Raw genomic sequence first — 16,462 nt, 5'->3', positions numbered from 1 at the left:
CTTTCCTTGGGATTTTTTTCCTCCTGAGAAGCTGAGAGGCCTCAGGGACAAAATATAAACAATGATTATCTGTGGCTGTGGAATGCAACAGGTGGATCTGTGATTGGTCTCATGCAGATGTTTGGAATTAATGGCCAATCACAGTCAGCTGGCTCAGACTCTCTGTCCAAGACACAAACCTTTGTTATTCATTCCTTTCTATTCTATTCTTAGCCAGCCTTCTGAGATGAAACCTTTTCTTCTATTCTTTTAGTATAGTTTTAATGTAATATATATCATAAAATAATAAATCAGCTTTCTGAAATGCGGAGTCAGATCCTCATCTTTTCCCTCATCCAAAGGCCCCTGTGAACACTGTCACAAGCAACCTATTAATAAAGTATTCAAAATCTATAGATTCTCTTTGGATTGATGTCAGCATCACCCTTCTTCACCCCTTCCCCTGCCCAAGAACCGTGTTTCTAAAAAAGTGTGTAATACTACAAACAAAACACACTGGAGTTTTCCAATCTGTTTTTCCACATTAGGAGGAGGAGCAGAACTGGAAGAAGGGGCAGAGTCAGCATCTGTGGTGATCTTGTGCATGTGGATCCCTCTGTGATGATCTTGGTGACAGCATGATGTGAGATCATGTCAGTAGCCTCACTATGAGTCAGCTCTGCTCGTTTATCACCCTTCACATGCTTTTATTTTTGTTCTTGTGTTATGCTGAACATTGAAGCACCTCAGAATAAGGCATTTTTGGGCCATTTCTGCCTGTTGGGCCTTGCTGGGGCTGCACTGAAGGAGCAGCTGAGTGTTCTCTGGAGCCCACCCTGGCACAGCATTGCTGTGACCTGAGCTGGGCAGGGTTCAGTGGGAGTGTGGCACCTTCCCCACCATGCTGGGGTGGAGAAGAGGGTCCATCTGTCTTCGTCATGTTTTGTATTTTTTTGTTTTGGTTTATGGTTTTTTTCCTGCAGTTCCATGAGACAAAGCAAAGGCTCAACAGATGAGGGCCCTGTTGCTGAAGGAGAAACACTTCTCAGGCAAATGGTGGCACGGTGGTGGCTTGCTGTCATTTATTCTGTGTATTGCACTTGCTTTTTGGAGGCAAGATATTGTAACTGCTTGGACATTAGCGTCTGGATTGGTTTGGGATTTTTCACTGTCACACTAAAAACCCTCTCCAAAAAGCCCAACCCCGTATTTTTGCTTTCTTACTCTCCACTGAAACATAACTATAGTGTCATTCACATTGGATTCAGTCTCCTTTAACAGTGTATTTCAACAGTTTCATGTAAGCATAAGTATTTGGGACTCCCTTACATTTATTTTCCAGTGAATAGATCCTATGGCTGTTAGAGCCCAATTGTCACATTCTCTTTAACCTGCAGGCTGTGGTGAGCTGACTGAAGGGTACCAGCAGCTACCCAGCATTAGGAAATGGGTCTGAAAACATAAATCACTCCTTCCTTGGCATATACTAGATACAGTGCAGTGTATGTTTGCATTAGCAGTTGTCATATTGCATTAGGGTCTGTGCTGATTAGATTTTCACTAATAGGAGCAGGGCAAATGTATTATATAGCTGCACAATTAAATATATTGTCAGACTGAGGGTGAAAGGATGGAGTAATGGAAAAAGCAGGGGATAAGACTGGCTTTTCTTTGGAAGGAGCAAATGTGGAGAGGTCATGTTAGAGCCAGCAGGAAGTTTAAACAGAGTTTAGGGATGTTGGTTGAGGAAATGTCTTGACAGAACAGTGGAAATGACATGTTATGGAGGGGTGAATGATTAATTTGCTTGAGAAGAATCAGCAGATAATTTGGGCTGGGCAGAAAGATGCCACAGGACCTAAAACTGGAGCAGATGAGAGGTGCTGAGCTGCAGAAGGCAGGAGAAATTTGAAAAAGTGCATTCAGCCTTGAGAAAGAATAATGATAAGGAAGTGACTCAGAGTAGAAGGGGCTTGGTCCAGATTTAGTGCCATCTCAGTTAAACTGAGTTTACCAAGAAATAAGTTTTTTAAGAGTCTGACATTTTTAAGTCAATGTGGTATGTCTCTAATGCTAGCAGTTGTGAGTATTGTTTTCCCCTTTCTTTGTTTTCAATTCTTTATTCCCTTTTGCTTGCAACTATGAAAATCTCCTTGAAGTTGATGTAATGACTTTGGTGGATTTTGAGTGGACTATGAATAAGCCTCTTCCTGTGTCATGGCTGAATGCTGATTTCTGAGCTGTTCTGGTTCCAGGCAGCATCTATAATTGCACATAATTATTTGAAATATAAAGATTTTAATTGCTTTCCAGAAAGCTTGGGAGGAAAATAATCCATATTGTTTTGCTTCTTCTAATTGGAGAACTTTTCCACACTGTAATGTGCCTCGGTAGGCCCATTCCATCACATCCTCTATTTCATTTTGAAGTCTCTTGAAGAGTTAATACTTCATGATTTGGCTATTTTCCTTGATCTCCAGCCACAGAGGTTTGTGTCTTTAAATGATGCTTGTCTTATTTTCCATAGCTGATGTGGCTGGTTCAGATTGGATTATTTCCTTTGACCTAAACTGGGGCTACAGTTCGAAGATCCAACCAATTTGTGGGCAGCCCTTTTTTTTTCTTTAATAGCAGACTAATTGGCAGACCAATTAATCTGCTCATCTGTGAAAGGAAAATTTATGGCGATAAGTAGTTCTATTTCCAGAAGTCATTCTCCAAAGCAACATTACAGTGGCCTTGTTTACTTCATGCCCTGCAACACGATCCAGTGCTTCAACAGTACCACAGGTCAATTAGTGGACAATTTAAGCAATTATTAGCCACTAACAAGGGTGACTGGCATCATTACCCTTCCTGTTTACCAGCAAACTGTTATTTTAATACAAAGATCAACAAATAAATTAGACATCTGTTGTATTGCCATGTCTGCCTTGGAGTAAATGATATTAAATGGGCTTTGGTTGCTGCCAAATTCTTAACCCTGGCCTAATGAGATACACTGATATGTCTCTTGCTGATTACAGGAGCTGTAAAATTTAGTTTGTATTGATTTATTAACAGGAGGACCAAGTTCTCGGCAATGGTATTTTTTGTTTAATACTCTGATATCTGTCTTTTTATTTTAAAAATTATTGATCTGGACTATTTCAGGCAGCCCAGAACTATTGGGTTCCTCTGAAGGACAAAGCTATTTCCTAGTTGTATTGATTATTTGGATACTTACAATAATTTTAGGGTGAGGTTTGTATATGTAAATGTATGCTTTTGTCTCATGCCTTTCTCATGCTCCTTAGAACTGCCTCTACTTCCAGGTTAGAATTCTGAGAGATATTTTTAACTCTTCCTTGGTATTTTTACCAATGGGGTAAGGCTTCTTCAGGTTTAACTGTTTTCTAAGTAAGAAAATCAAGTAAATCTCCTTTTGATGGGTAGCTTGGCTGCAGCAGCCCAGGCAGATTGGGGTGCCTGGGGAGATGCTGGGTCATGTTTGACACCAAGCTCTGGGCGCCCAGCATCCTTTAGTTGGGTGCAGCAGTGAATCAGGCACAGCAGACCCTCACCCTCTGCATGTTTATGTGCAGCCTTCCACACCACTGCATGCTTTTTCTTGGGGAACAGGATTTGCTTGCTGAAGCTGAGAACTGCAGCTCTCATTTGCCAAGATGCTCCTGCCAAACTCTGAGTGAGGCTGCATCAATAACAGGAGGGAAACTCTCGGAACCAGGACATTCCTCTGACTGCCCCTGGAGGGCTTGAGACCCTGGCAGGGGGCTCAGGGACCCTGGCATGGAGTCAAAACTACCTGTGCCTTTGATTTTTACCCATGGAAACAAATTACCAACTTTGTGCGAAGAGTTACAAGACACAGGGGTTTGAATGGAATGATAGTGAATTTGTCACAGGGTGAAAAAGTAGAATTTTGGGGTTTTAGAATAGGGGTTTGAGAGGCAAGATGGAGGAACCTGGGGGTGTCTTGTCTTTCTCCTTCTTGGCCTCCATCTTCTGCTGGGATGGTGGCACTTCTGGATTGGTTTAGAGTAGAGACAAGTTGTCTAACATAGGTGATAGGTATTGGAAAATTATTGTAAATAAAGCACATGTGTTTTTTAGTATAAAAACATAACACCCTCCTGAGGGCAGCCAGAGTGCCTCAACCCAACCTGCTGGACAGACCTTTAGCAGGCTGGAGAAAGAATGTTATAGATAAGAAACAACAAACAACCTTGGAAAGCAGAACTGACACATCTCTGCTTCTTCTTCGGTCCTGGGGCTGGGAAAAAGAGACTTTCTAACACCTTGGAGTCATCTCAACACCAGAGACCTCACCAGGAAACGAGCAGAACCTGGACAAGCCTCTCCACGACACCATGACAGCCACAGCAAAAGAGAGTTTGGGCTCTTGTGTCACCTCGTGAAAGAAAGGCAATGATCTACAATGCACATGATGCGATATTTGTTGTAGGTTTTATTTGTTGTAGGTTTTATTTCCACTTGAAGGGTCTTATCTAACCTAGGATAAACCTTGTTCTGGACACCCTGATTTCTGAATAGTTAACTCCTCCAAGTGTTTTAGAAAACACAAACTGATGAGTTTGAGTCTAGTTGAGTCAAGTTGCAAGCTCTTTAAAACCAGCACAGGGTCTTGGGAAACCAAGGACTAAGTAAGGGGTTGTTTCCCTTTAAGTGATTTTGAGCCCTCCAGGTGTGAGTACTGTGGTGTGTGTTTCAGACACTGCCAGGAAACAGTCAGAGCAGCAGTTTAACGTAGCTAAGCTTTTTGTGTTTGCATACAGTTAGGAAATCTGGTTATTCAGGATCCAACTGTGTCCCCGTCGCTCCTCCGTGTTCTTGCTGTTGGATAATGAACGAAAGTCACAACAGCAGCCAAAAAGCAGATCGATGTTCAGTTTCCTTCATCGAGAGGAGGCAATTGCAGGAACATTTCCTGAGAAATATAATTATGGATATGCTAATTTGCCTCAGAAATTCAGGTTTAGTTTCTTCTCGAGTGGAAGACCTGGAGAAAGTTCCTCTCTCCTCTTCAGGATTAGTCACTGAGACATGAAAAAGTTGCTGATGTTTAGAGTCAACTATGCCTTGATCAGCTCAGACATTTCAGAAGCCTCATTTTTCTCCATATCCCTCAGATAATTCGAATTCATTCCAACAGCAGCCTAGGTTCAGACTTTCTGGTATTTGAAATACAAAGTGGGCCTTAGGAAATTAGCAAAATGAAGGAGTCATGCAGAATGTGAGATTTTGGTCTCATCTTTAATGCATGTTCCAGCCAAGCTGTAAACAAGTGCATTTAACCTGGCATGAACATGGGGTTTAGGGGCTTTTTTTAACACTTTGATTGAATCACAAAACATCAGGTCTGAAGTCAGCTAGTTAGCCCAGGCCATCCCTTCTATGCTGAATTATTGCTTGTTATAGCTATTCCCTGAGGCTTTACCCTGCCCAGTGTTAAATGTTTCTGATGATGGGATTCCACTCTTACCCTGGAGAGACAATTCCACACTCTAATAGAGCTCACCATTACTGAAATTTTACTGATGAGCAGCCTTAATTTTTCTCTGCTTAATTTTATCCTGTTACTAGACCGTAGTGATTGATTTATTCTGGGGAAATTCAGTAAATGGTTCCTGCTTCACAGGATGGACCTTACAATAAATAGCGAATTGTCATGACCTATCTGTGGGTGTCCTGAGATTACACAGGAACTCAATTTATCTTCACACTAATTCCCTGGAAGCTATTTCTGTCAGTAGCAACTCAGTGGAGGGGTGAGCAGTGAATTTAGCTGCAAGGTTCCTTCTCCTGCCCCAGCACCAGCCCTGGGCTGAGGAATATTCAGTGGCTCCCCAAGCATGAGGCCAAGAGGAATCATAAGGATTCCTCCTGCAGGCTCTGGTGCTGTGATGTGCCCAAAGGAAGGGCATTTAGGATCTGCTTCCCCATCACTTGCCTGGGCTCCACACTAAAGGAGTTGCTGAGGTGGAGCTACTTCTGGTTTTTATGAGTGCAAAAGAAGTGAAGCCTCATAAATTCCAGTCCACCAGTTGCACAATATCCCTGTGCCCAGTGCACATATTGTGCAACTCTCCCAATTTTTGTGAGGCATTTTACACCCCTTCATACATGCAGGAGATCTGAAATCTGTGTTCATACATCATGGCTAGGTCTGGATGTATGCTGAAATGAATTTGAGATGGCTCATCTCCACAAATTTCCACTCACAAGGTGAGCTCTGTGCAGGCTGGGTGTGAGGGGTAACTCCATTTCTCCTTTTTGTTATTGTGGCTTAGCTGATGAGCAGTAACTTCTCTCTCTGTGGAAACTTAACAGTGTCTGGTAATGCAGCCATGGCGTACTTGCATTATGAGGACAGATTCAGGTATTTCTCTTTAAAGTTCTTGGAGTTTTAAGCAGGTGCTGCATGACTGCAAGTGGTTTGTTCTGTTGGAAGCAGGAACAGTGCCATGAACCAGGAGGAGTAATCATTCTAATCCTTTATATGTGAAATTTCAAGTAGATACCTGGAAATCATTGATGTCACAGACCCCCCTCTTCAAGCTCCTTTTTAATTTTTTTTTCTCAGGTATAATTGATTTCCTTGTGAGCCACCATCCAATTGCAAAAGTACTGAGAGACCACCTGGTGTTCAAGATTGCTCCCATGCTCAATCCTGATGGAGTTTACCTAGGAAATTACAGGTATGGTGTGGGGAATGAACCCATGTATTGTTGTATTTGCCTTATACACCCTGCACTGTTTTGTCATTGAATCTTACATGGCTTGTTTCAATTAATTCCCCTTAAACTGGAGATTCTCACATGGCCATGTGCTTCCTGAAATTCCCACCTAGGAGAGGGGCAAATAGGGAATTTGTTTGCTTCAGGAGGTAGAGAGCAACTCTTCAAGACAGCAGAGTATCTGCTCTACAGGCTTCCTCTAAGTGTGGGAGTTAATGTCAGCTTAGAGTTAGACCTTAGCTGTGTTTTATGAATGCACTCATTATGCTACTCATCAGCCTCTATGTAAATGTGTCAGTCAATCACAGCTCCCTTAAACTACCCAGATCATCCATTAAAGTCACAGATTTCACTCTGTTATTGTACTGTAATAGATAGGGATACATGGAATGGAATAATCATTCCACCCTATGCTAATTTTGCTCCATTTTAGTGTTTGAATTACTACTTTACCACCTCCTCTGCTGAGATCGTATTCAGATAATCTTTTGTTTTCCCTAAAATTGTTTGCTCTTAATGCATTTATTTACAAAATAAATGTGCTGCTGGAGGTGATAATGAAAAGCAGTTGATTAGTTGATGATTTGTTTGTGGGGGCAATTACACGTACCACACAGTTCTCTGGAGAAGCCCCTGAGAAATGAAATATACTGCATGTGGTTTTGCTTACTGTGCAAGACTAAATAACACAATTCACTTTGTAGCCAGGCTACCTTTGATCTAATTAGGTGTTGCATTGCTAAGCAGAACAAGGCTGGGTTATTGTGCGGGTGAGGAGACCACTGAGGAGGAGGAAGATAGAAGGTGCAGAACATGGGGCTGCTGGCAGCTCTTTGTTGAGGAAACAGCCTCAAGTTGTGCCAGGGGAGTTTTGGATTAAGAATTAGGAAAAAAAAAAAAATCTTTACTGAAAAGGTGATCAGGCATTGGAACCAAGGCAGTGGTGGAATCACTGTCCCTGGAAATATTAAAAAAATGTGCAGGTGTGGTGCTTAGGGACATGCATTAGCAGTGCTGGGTTAATGGCTGGGCTCAGTGGTTTTAGAGGTCTTTTCCAGCGTTTATGATCCTGTGATCTGTGCTCCTTATCCCTCCCTTTCTTTGCTCATTGTTAAGCTGAAGCAGCAGGGAGTTGTGGGGGTGATTTCCACAGTGGTTCTGTGTGTTCTGAGTGAAGCTTCGCAGAACAGGTGGCTCCTTCCAGCTGCGGTGATGCTTGGCAAATCCCAAACCAGTCAGTGACACTGCAGGGGTGGCATCAGACAGCACCAGGAATTTATCAGAATGTGTCACTATACTGGAATAAAGCCCCAAAATGGCTCTAGAATCTGATGCTACATCACTTTCCTTTCTTCCAGGTGCCTTGCACATAAGCAAACTCCAATTGCAATTAAGCAGCTTTTGTTTTTTCCCCTAAGTTCACTTGCCCTGTAGGGTTTTTCCCCTGCTCTGTTATTTATAGTTTTTGAGAGACATGCAGCTTTTTATAGGCATTCATATGGCTCGAAACTTGAAAAGCCTTTTGGGAACCCAGGTAGTGGGAAAGGGCATGTGAATTAATTTGGAATTGCTGAGCTTGATGGTGTATTCTTGGTTTAACTTTCCATGATATGCAGGATTTTCAGCCCTCCTGAACTAAAGAGAATTTTAATGAGCTAGTGAAAAAATGAAAAAAAACCATTTTATTTTCTTGCAATTCTTCACTGTATTTACAAATAGCCTAATGTAAATAATAACTTAAAAATGAGGGTAATAAGCAAAATGCTACCTGTTGTCTCGAGAAGAATATTAAAAAGCCTAGTAATATGCCAGCATTGCAGTTAACTAGTGCTGAGTGAATAATTTGCAGCAAACACTTTATTTCATGCTCATACAAAATCCACAAGCACATCACAATTTATTTACTTGAATTTACTGGATGAATGTCTAAAAAAATCTCCAAGGATCACTTGCTTGTGTTTGAAAATTTAACTCTGAGGTTTCTCAGTGATTGGCTAGATAACTCTGCTTCATCTCTTTTGGTCTTTGTTCAGATTAGCACATAAATAGGACTTTCAGAAGTTTTCCACATAGTGGGGTCTAACACAGATCTGTTGGCTGGGGATAACCTCCAAGGGGTGCCACATGCAGCAAGAGCAGTTTTAGGCATTTGAACTTCCTGTTATCTCCCTCCTTCTCAAAGCAGCAGCTGGTGACTATTTCTTTGGTTCATTGGAGGTTCACATTCAGACTATGCAAGCTAAGATAATGAAATGGGTAATTAAACCTCATGCTTGAGTTTGTAAATTGATTTCCTGCCAGTGTGAGAGGGGATTTTCTTTTACCCCACCAGTGCGCAGCCTTGCACACTGGCAAAGAGCACTGTTGGATGCACTTGGCTGTGCTCTGGAATCCCAGGCACCATGAGGAGCCTGAGAGTGTCAGCAGCTCTGGGAGGAGGGATGGGATGGGATGGGATGGGATAATAGGATGGGATGGGATAATAGGATGGGATGGGATAATGGGATGGGATGGGATGGGATGGGATGGGATGGGATGGGATGGGATGGGATGGGATGGGATGGGATGGGATGGGATGGGATGGGATGAGATGCGATGCAATGCGATGCAGTGGATGCGATGCGATGGGATGCCATGGGATGGGATGGACTTGTTCTCCTGGCACCAGGACAGGAACCAACCACTCACCAAGCCAGAGTGATAAAATAACAGCTAATCTGGTGAGATTTTCTTCCTTGCCATTTTTGGGGATGCAGGACTGACTGAGGATGTGAGTCCTGTGCTCTCATCCAAAATCCTCCTTCCTTTGTTGTTGTGAACTGAGGTTTAGGAGTTTAGGCCACATCTGCAACAATGCCACCATGAATTGCCTGTTTTCCACAAACTGTTGCTTATTCTCAAGAGAACAAACAAAATGGGTTGTGACTCTGACTTGGATGTGGTGAAATTTTCATCACCAGCAACAACTGAGTTTGGGACTGCAACCATAAAGCACAGACTCACCTGTGAGGAAAATTGTTTATATGTTGCAGGTATATTCAGGTGGCTCTAAAAGAAATGGTCATGGAAATGAATGTCAGAGCTCATTGTATCAGGATACATGGAAATGGGATGCTAAAATTTACTGATTTATTCAAGTTTATGCAAGAGTTTAAGAATTTTTATTCCTTTACAATTAGGAATGAAAAGATAAGGTGCCTTGTGGGATGTACAGGGGCGATTAAGCAGCTCCTTTAATTCAGAATGTTTAGGAAGTCTATACACAATTTGAATGAAATTTTTTGTGGTTTTCTGTTTGGTTGGGTTGTTTTTTTTTGGGGTGGGGGGGTTGGTTTGTTGGGTTTTTTTTAACTCTTTTCAGTGGGAAACAAACCACCCTCCAAGTCCTTTTCTTGCTGCATGATTACAGCTGCTCCTGAAATACAGAATCATGACAGGTACCTGCTGTTCACTGTGGCCAAGGATGTAGAGTCTTTCCCAAACCAGGAAAATGGGTTTCTCCCTTTTCTTGAAGTTTTAAAGCCTGGTATCATTACATTTCTAAGTGCAACTGCCTTTGCAGTTACAGTGCATGGATGATGTTATGCTGCATGGGTTTGTTAATTAAATTGCCCAGGAAGATGCCGTTGTTTCACCCAGCTAAAACAGAGAGTCTTCAGCATAATTTCCCCTCATTTCTAGCTGACAACTTGTCCTCAGCTCTCACCTGAATAGAAGGACTACTTTTGCTGGGGGTAGTGCACAACTTGATCTTTAGCTTTAGTTTAAAAAAAAATGTGGCACAAAAATAAAAATGTTCGTGAGTTTCTCCATAACACTAATCTCACCCTCTCTGATGGATTAAACTGTGAAACAGCTTTAGGAAATAAAGGGAAACTAGTGCAGTGAAGAGAGATTTCTCAACTTTTCTCTCTCTATTTGCAGTACAGCATTATCATATTGCCATCCCCAGGGAGGAAGGGGTAGAGTAAGGGGAGAAAAAAAAATGTTCTTGATTTAAAAGTCGTGCATCCCCAGGCTTGGCCTGAACTTTCCTTTATCAAGAGCTTGTTCTTAAGCTGGCATTCTGCAGCTGAATGCTGAAATGTGTCCCTGCAGGCGAGATGACTGTACCACACTGCCTTAGATTAGTTCCAATTTGTCAGCCTCACCTTTCAGAGGCAAAATCCTACACGGGCACCAGAAGGGATGCGTAGCTTAGTCTGGGAAGCTCTTCACTGAGGCACCCCAGAAATGCCATGGCAAGGCAGATGAAATATCCTGACCATTCCCTGTAGGGTCTGTTGCATGTCCCAGTGAGTGCTCCCATTCCTCTTCTCTGCTCCTTTTTCTCTGGGGGAGCTGTGGCAGCATCAGCCCTCTGTAAATTACAGCCATGAATTAGCTGAAATTGTCTGAAACCCCACCACTGCTATATCCTTCTGGTCAGATTGTAGGGAATGAAAGAATTTGTGTGAATGGGGAGGAGAGGGCACACACTGATTCCAATCCTTTCTCATTTCACTGTCAGTGACAATATTTTGAACTCAACACAGTCCTTACATCTTGTTTGTGTTAACAAATTAATTTGGTGAACAGAAAGGAAGCCAGCCCTACCCAGACTGGAAAACCAAATTCACCATAAAATGTCAGTGTCCATGTGAAAGCTGTGTTGGGATTTCATGTTTTGAGAAAATGATATATTCTTGTCTCAGAAATGCAGTGTTGTAAAGACTTTAATAGCTTGTAAAAGGAAGTCAAATGTAGCAGACTGTATCCAGTAAAAAAAATAAAGGGAAGGCTTGAGAAACATTTTAAATCTTTCATACCAGCATTTTATAAAGGACGGTCTTATTTCTTTTTTGTTTGTTAATGGCACAATTTGTTTAAAAACTGACTTTTTCTAAACATTACTTTTGAAAGATCTGAAATACAATCAGAAAACTAGGCTTTAGATTGCATGAAATATTTCAGATTTCTCATGAACATGTTTTTCTGGACTTTATTTCTGTGACTGAAGAAATAATCAAAAAATTCATGCTCACATGTAATTCATAAAGTTTTTTTAACAGTAAAGGCACATGTAGACTTTATGCAAATTATTTTATTATTTATGTCCCTTTTGGGGGGACTGGATATGTCAGGTCGTTTTTACTATCACTTATTCAGTTGTAAGACACAACTCCACACATGCAGAGTATAATTTGTTTGTCTCTTTTTTAATTTTCACCTATTTTTCTGGCAGAGAAGGTATTTTTTCCCCCTTAACTTCATTTAATAGATGTGAAATTCATGCATTTCCTTAAATTGAAAAACAGAGTATCCATCTCAGATGACAAGATGAAGCTCTCAATGGAGTTTATTTTTCCTAATTAGGTGTTTGTCATTGTGTATTCTGTATAGAAACGTATAAGTAAACAATCGTGGACCTTTTGAATAAATTTATTGGTTTTATTTATGTTACTGGGCATAAAAAAAATCTATAATTACCAGGTACAGCAGCAATATAACTGGTATTTAATGACAATTACTTTTTGTTACCATAGAAATGAGTCCAAAGTAGTTACCTATAATTTCTCATTTCCAAACCTCACACATGTTGTATTGCAGTATTACCATAGTAATTGCCTATTAGTCATCATAAAATAAGCAGTTACCCAGAAGATATCAGGATAGTGTGAAATTTCTCATCTTACTCAAAACTTGCAGCACATTCCAGTTTTGATCTGCCTAGTGGGATTTTTGCCTGGATGACCAGAATGTCCCTTGCACTTTAACCCAAGGGAAGGAGGGATGAGGCTGAGAGAGGATGGTGCTCTATCAACACACTGAGTCAGGAAAAGCGTGCTCCCTCCTTGGGAAACACAGAACTATTTCTCATTATTGAAAAACAGGGATTCCTCCAGCCCATGAAATGGAGGTTCATTCCTTGCCGTGCATTTACTATTTATATATTTTTTTTCCAACTCAGTTGTGACCAAAGCAGAGGCTGCATGCCCTGGGGAGGTCTGGGAGCCCAGCTCTGTGTGCCAGACCCCACAAACCCACGATGCACACATTCAGGATGCTCCCTGTACTTCTCACCTTGCTTGACTTTTCAACTAGGGTTGTGTGGTGGTGTTCATGTTCACAGGGGTCCCAGGATGAGGAAAGAGATGAGAATCTTGACTCTGTGTTTCAGAAGGCTGATTTATTATTTTATGATATATATTATATTAAAACTGTAGTAAAACAACAGAAGAAAGGATTTCATCAGAAGGTTTGCAAAGAAAGAAGTGGAATGATAACAAAAGCTCGTGGCTCTCAGAGAGTCCAAGCCAGCTGACTGTGATTGGCCATTAATTAAAAACAACCACATGAGACCAATCAAAGATGCGCCCGTGGTATTCCACAGCAGCAGATAATCATTGTTTTTCTTTTCCTCTGAGGCTTCTCAGCTTCTCAGGAGAAAAATCCTGGCAAAGGGATTTTCCAGACAATATCATGGCTACAGGATTGCATGTCACTGAGGCCAGTGAGTCTCTCTCTGAGCCCACCTAGATCTGATATCAGCTGGGAAGGGCCATTTCATGGTTCACCTTCTCCCAGGAGGCTGGAGGAGAGGCAGGGCAGAAGGTTTTTCCTCCCCCAGCTCTTTCTTGGTATTGAGGATGGGCAAGGAAACCTTCTCTTCTGTCTTTCTCACATCCAGCATGTCCCAGCTCATGTGTGAGCCAGGCTGGGGCTCTGGGAAGCAAATTCAGGGGTGGGTGCACAGCTGTGACCCAGGTGTGCTCTGGGCAGCAACAATGGCAAACCCAAGGAGCAGCAGAGTTACCTGTGACCCTCACACCCACCTGGCTTGTGGCATTGCCATTCCTTTCCCATCTGGAAGCTCTCTGTCCATCGTGGCTTTCATTGCCCAGAGAGTGCTGTCACCACAGGACAGCCACAGGGCTTGCTGCTTTGCTCACCATTACTTAAAAAAATCTCCCTTGTAAAATGAAAAAAAAATAAAATAAAAGTTGTCAAGCTTTATCTTAAAACAAATGCTAGGTTTGCAAAAGGGTTCCTATCTATTGCCGTTGAAATGCTCTTTATATTGATGTGGTAACTGCTCATTTAAACCATATTACAGCTCCTGAGTATTTTTCAGTTGCTATTGATGTGACAAATTCTCTTGCACAGAGGACTGCACCAATCAATAGAGTCACTATATGTGCTTTAACAACAAAGCCACAGGCCTTGGGGTTCCAGTTGAATCTGAACGTTTTAGTAGCATTAAATAAAGCTATATTTATTTTGCTTTTGGTGCAAGGAAAAAAAAATCCCAACCCAACCTAATTTAATACAACTTGTTGGAAAGGTTTGAAGGCAGCATTATGGGCCATTTCCACATGTGATGAATACCTAACTAGTGTCAGAGCTGCTATTTTGTTTTTGTAAGCGAATTCTTCTCTTTTAGTTAGATTGATCTGGAGCTACAGAGTAGCCTTTTATTTTTAGATGAGCGGGGAGAGAAGTCATCACAAGAAATACTGAAATCATAGCTTTTTTTATAGCTGCCACTATTCCACCGAGAATGAGACATGATGTCCTTAAAGAGACAGGGCTATTTATTTTCCATTTAAATAGAACCATTTGTGATTATTACCTTTGAGCCATTATGCAGAGAATAAGCATCCAGCTCATGAATCCCAGCCAAGTGAATCAAAGTTTTGTACCTAAGTGCCATTTATGTCTGTAAGCTGCTGCAGGAACCTATTCTTGACCTTCACTGACTTCATTTCTTTTGCATATCTTTATCTTCCAGAATGTATTTGTAATTAACAGGGGTGTTAAAGTCAGTTTGGTTGAAATATTTGCTTCTCTTTTTTCTCTCCTGAATAGCTGATCTTAGGCCTGAATAATCCCATCTGGGTTTCTTAGATTTACTTTCAGTTAAGTAACTAAACATATTTGGCTTTCTTCTCTTTTTTTAATTTCCTCTATAAATCTGGCTTGTATCTCTGGTGGTTGGAGCTCTGAGTTCTGTTCATAGCAGCAAACAAAGGACTGAATTCTCCAGTGATTTTTTTTTTTTTTTCTTTGGGTTGACTGCCTTGCTTTTGTGTTTTATTTGGGGTTATATTGTGGGTTTTTTTAAATTATGTGAACGACTTAGTAAACTTCTGCCAGCATGCTGTGGGTCTTTGTTTGGTTTTGCAAACCAGAGGGGAGTGTCAGTGCAGTGGCAAAGGGCAGCAGAGAGGTCCTTTGGGTGCTTCATCCAAGAGGAGATGGCCTGGGATAAGGTGTAGGTGTCAGCAGAGGGGACAATCCCCATTCCAACTCCTGTTTGTCTCCTCCATTCCCCCAAACAAGGTTTGTGCTGCTCTTGCTTTGCTGAAGGTCCTAGAATGAGCACTGTGACTCAGGAGCCTGTGTTGGTTCTCTCTGGGCTTTCTCCCCCTCCTGCCCTTGCCCCTGTTTGGTTTTCCCCCTCTAACACTGCTATTGGGTTGGGTTGTTCCCTAAGCAGTTTCCTCCATTCTGCCCCATCTTCAGGAGTGACTTTGGAAGAGATTTCTCTGTGCTGACTCCTGGTGAGGAGTACAGGACTGCTGTGGTACTTGGCAGAACTTCCTGAATGCCTGGAGAAGGCTCCAGGGAGAACTTATAGCTGCCTTTCAACACTTCAAGGGGGCTTAAAAAATGATGAGAACAATCTTTTTAGCAGGGCCTGTAGCAACAAAACAATTGGTAATGGTTTTAAAATAAAACCATTCAGAGATTCAGAGTAGATTCAGACTAGATATAATGGAAAAAATGTTTAGGATGAGGATGGTGAAACACAGGCACAGGCTGGCCAAAGAGGTGGTAAAAGCCTGGTCCCTGAAAACTTCCAAGTCTGAGCAACCTGATCTAGTTACAGATCTCCCTGCTCTTTGCAAGGCAGTTGGGCTATAGGGCCTTTAAATGTCCTTTCCAACCTGAATATTCTATGATTCTGTGACTCTCATAGAGCTGGGACCCCTCTCTCAGCTGTGCATGGAGCGCGACCAGGCTGCTTCTGTATTTTAGCTTTACAGGTTACACTCCAGTGCTTGTTTGTGCCAGCAGGGATTGCCTAGGCAACAATTAAGTGAAAAATGGAAATTGCAAGTCAAGAGGGGAAATTCTTTCCTTAACTCTAGAAATTACCAATTAGAGGTCAAATTCTGCCTTCATGAGAGCACCTGCAGTTCCTTTTGAGTGAACAGCCTAAAGAGGGAGAGTGAGGAAGGTGCTTTGCCTGTAGTCTGTGACCATAGGAAGGCCCAGCTTGTGATTAGTGTGTATCCCAGTTTCAGACTCTACCACCCCAAGCAGCATCTCAGAAACTTTTTCAATGTTTTCTCACTTCCCCTGTCCCATTTCTGCCACATCTATTCACCTGCACAGATTCACCAGCTGCCAGGGCAGGCTGTACAGGATTAACTTTTCCTGAAGACTTTTCTGGACAGACATCCTGGAATTTTTTGAAGTCTACCTATTTACACGAGATCACCAGCAACTACTGATCATTCCCATGATCTCTTCTAGAGCCTCTTTCCTTGTACTCATAATTATATATAATACAGTTATGATGTTATACAAGGGAAGGGTTCAATACTCTAAATTGGGAAAGAATTTATCAACTGGCCATAGAAAAGTCCAGTCTTCCTATTCCAGCTGCTGCTGTGTGGGCGGGGAGGGTGAAAAACCATCCAAGCTATTAGGAAAACAATAGCAGCCTAAGGGAATGT

General features: G+C 41.8%; 1 protein-coding gene across 1 annotated transcript in view; it reads left to right on the top strand.

The window, feature by feature from the left end:
• LOC131559671 (cytosolic carboxypeptidase 6-like) overlaps positions 1-16,462 on the top strand; it is a 205,540-nt gene that overhangs the window by 18,819 nt on the left and 170,259 nt on the right. The window contains exon 3 of the mRNA XM_058808088.1: positions 6,584-6,698. Within this exon, the coding sequence (XP_058664071.1) occupies positions 6,584-6,698 (115 nt within the window). The remainder of the gene's footprint in view (positions 1-6,583; positions 6,699-16,462) is intronic.

This window comes from Ammospiza caudacuta, chromosome 7, assembly GCF_027887145.1.
Source record: "Ammospiza caudacuta isolate bAmmCau1 chromosome 7, bAmmCau1.pri, whole genome shotgun sequence".
Classification (NCBI taxonomy): Eukaryota; Metazoa; Chordata; class Aves; order Passeriformes; family Passerellidae; genus Ammospiza; species Ammospiza caudacuta.
Note: the sequence above shows the minus strand (reverse complement) of the source record. Positions and strands in the feature narration are given on the sequence as shown.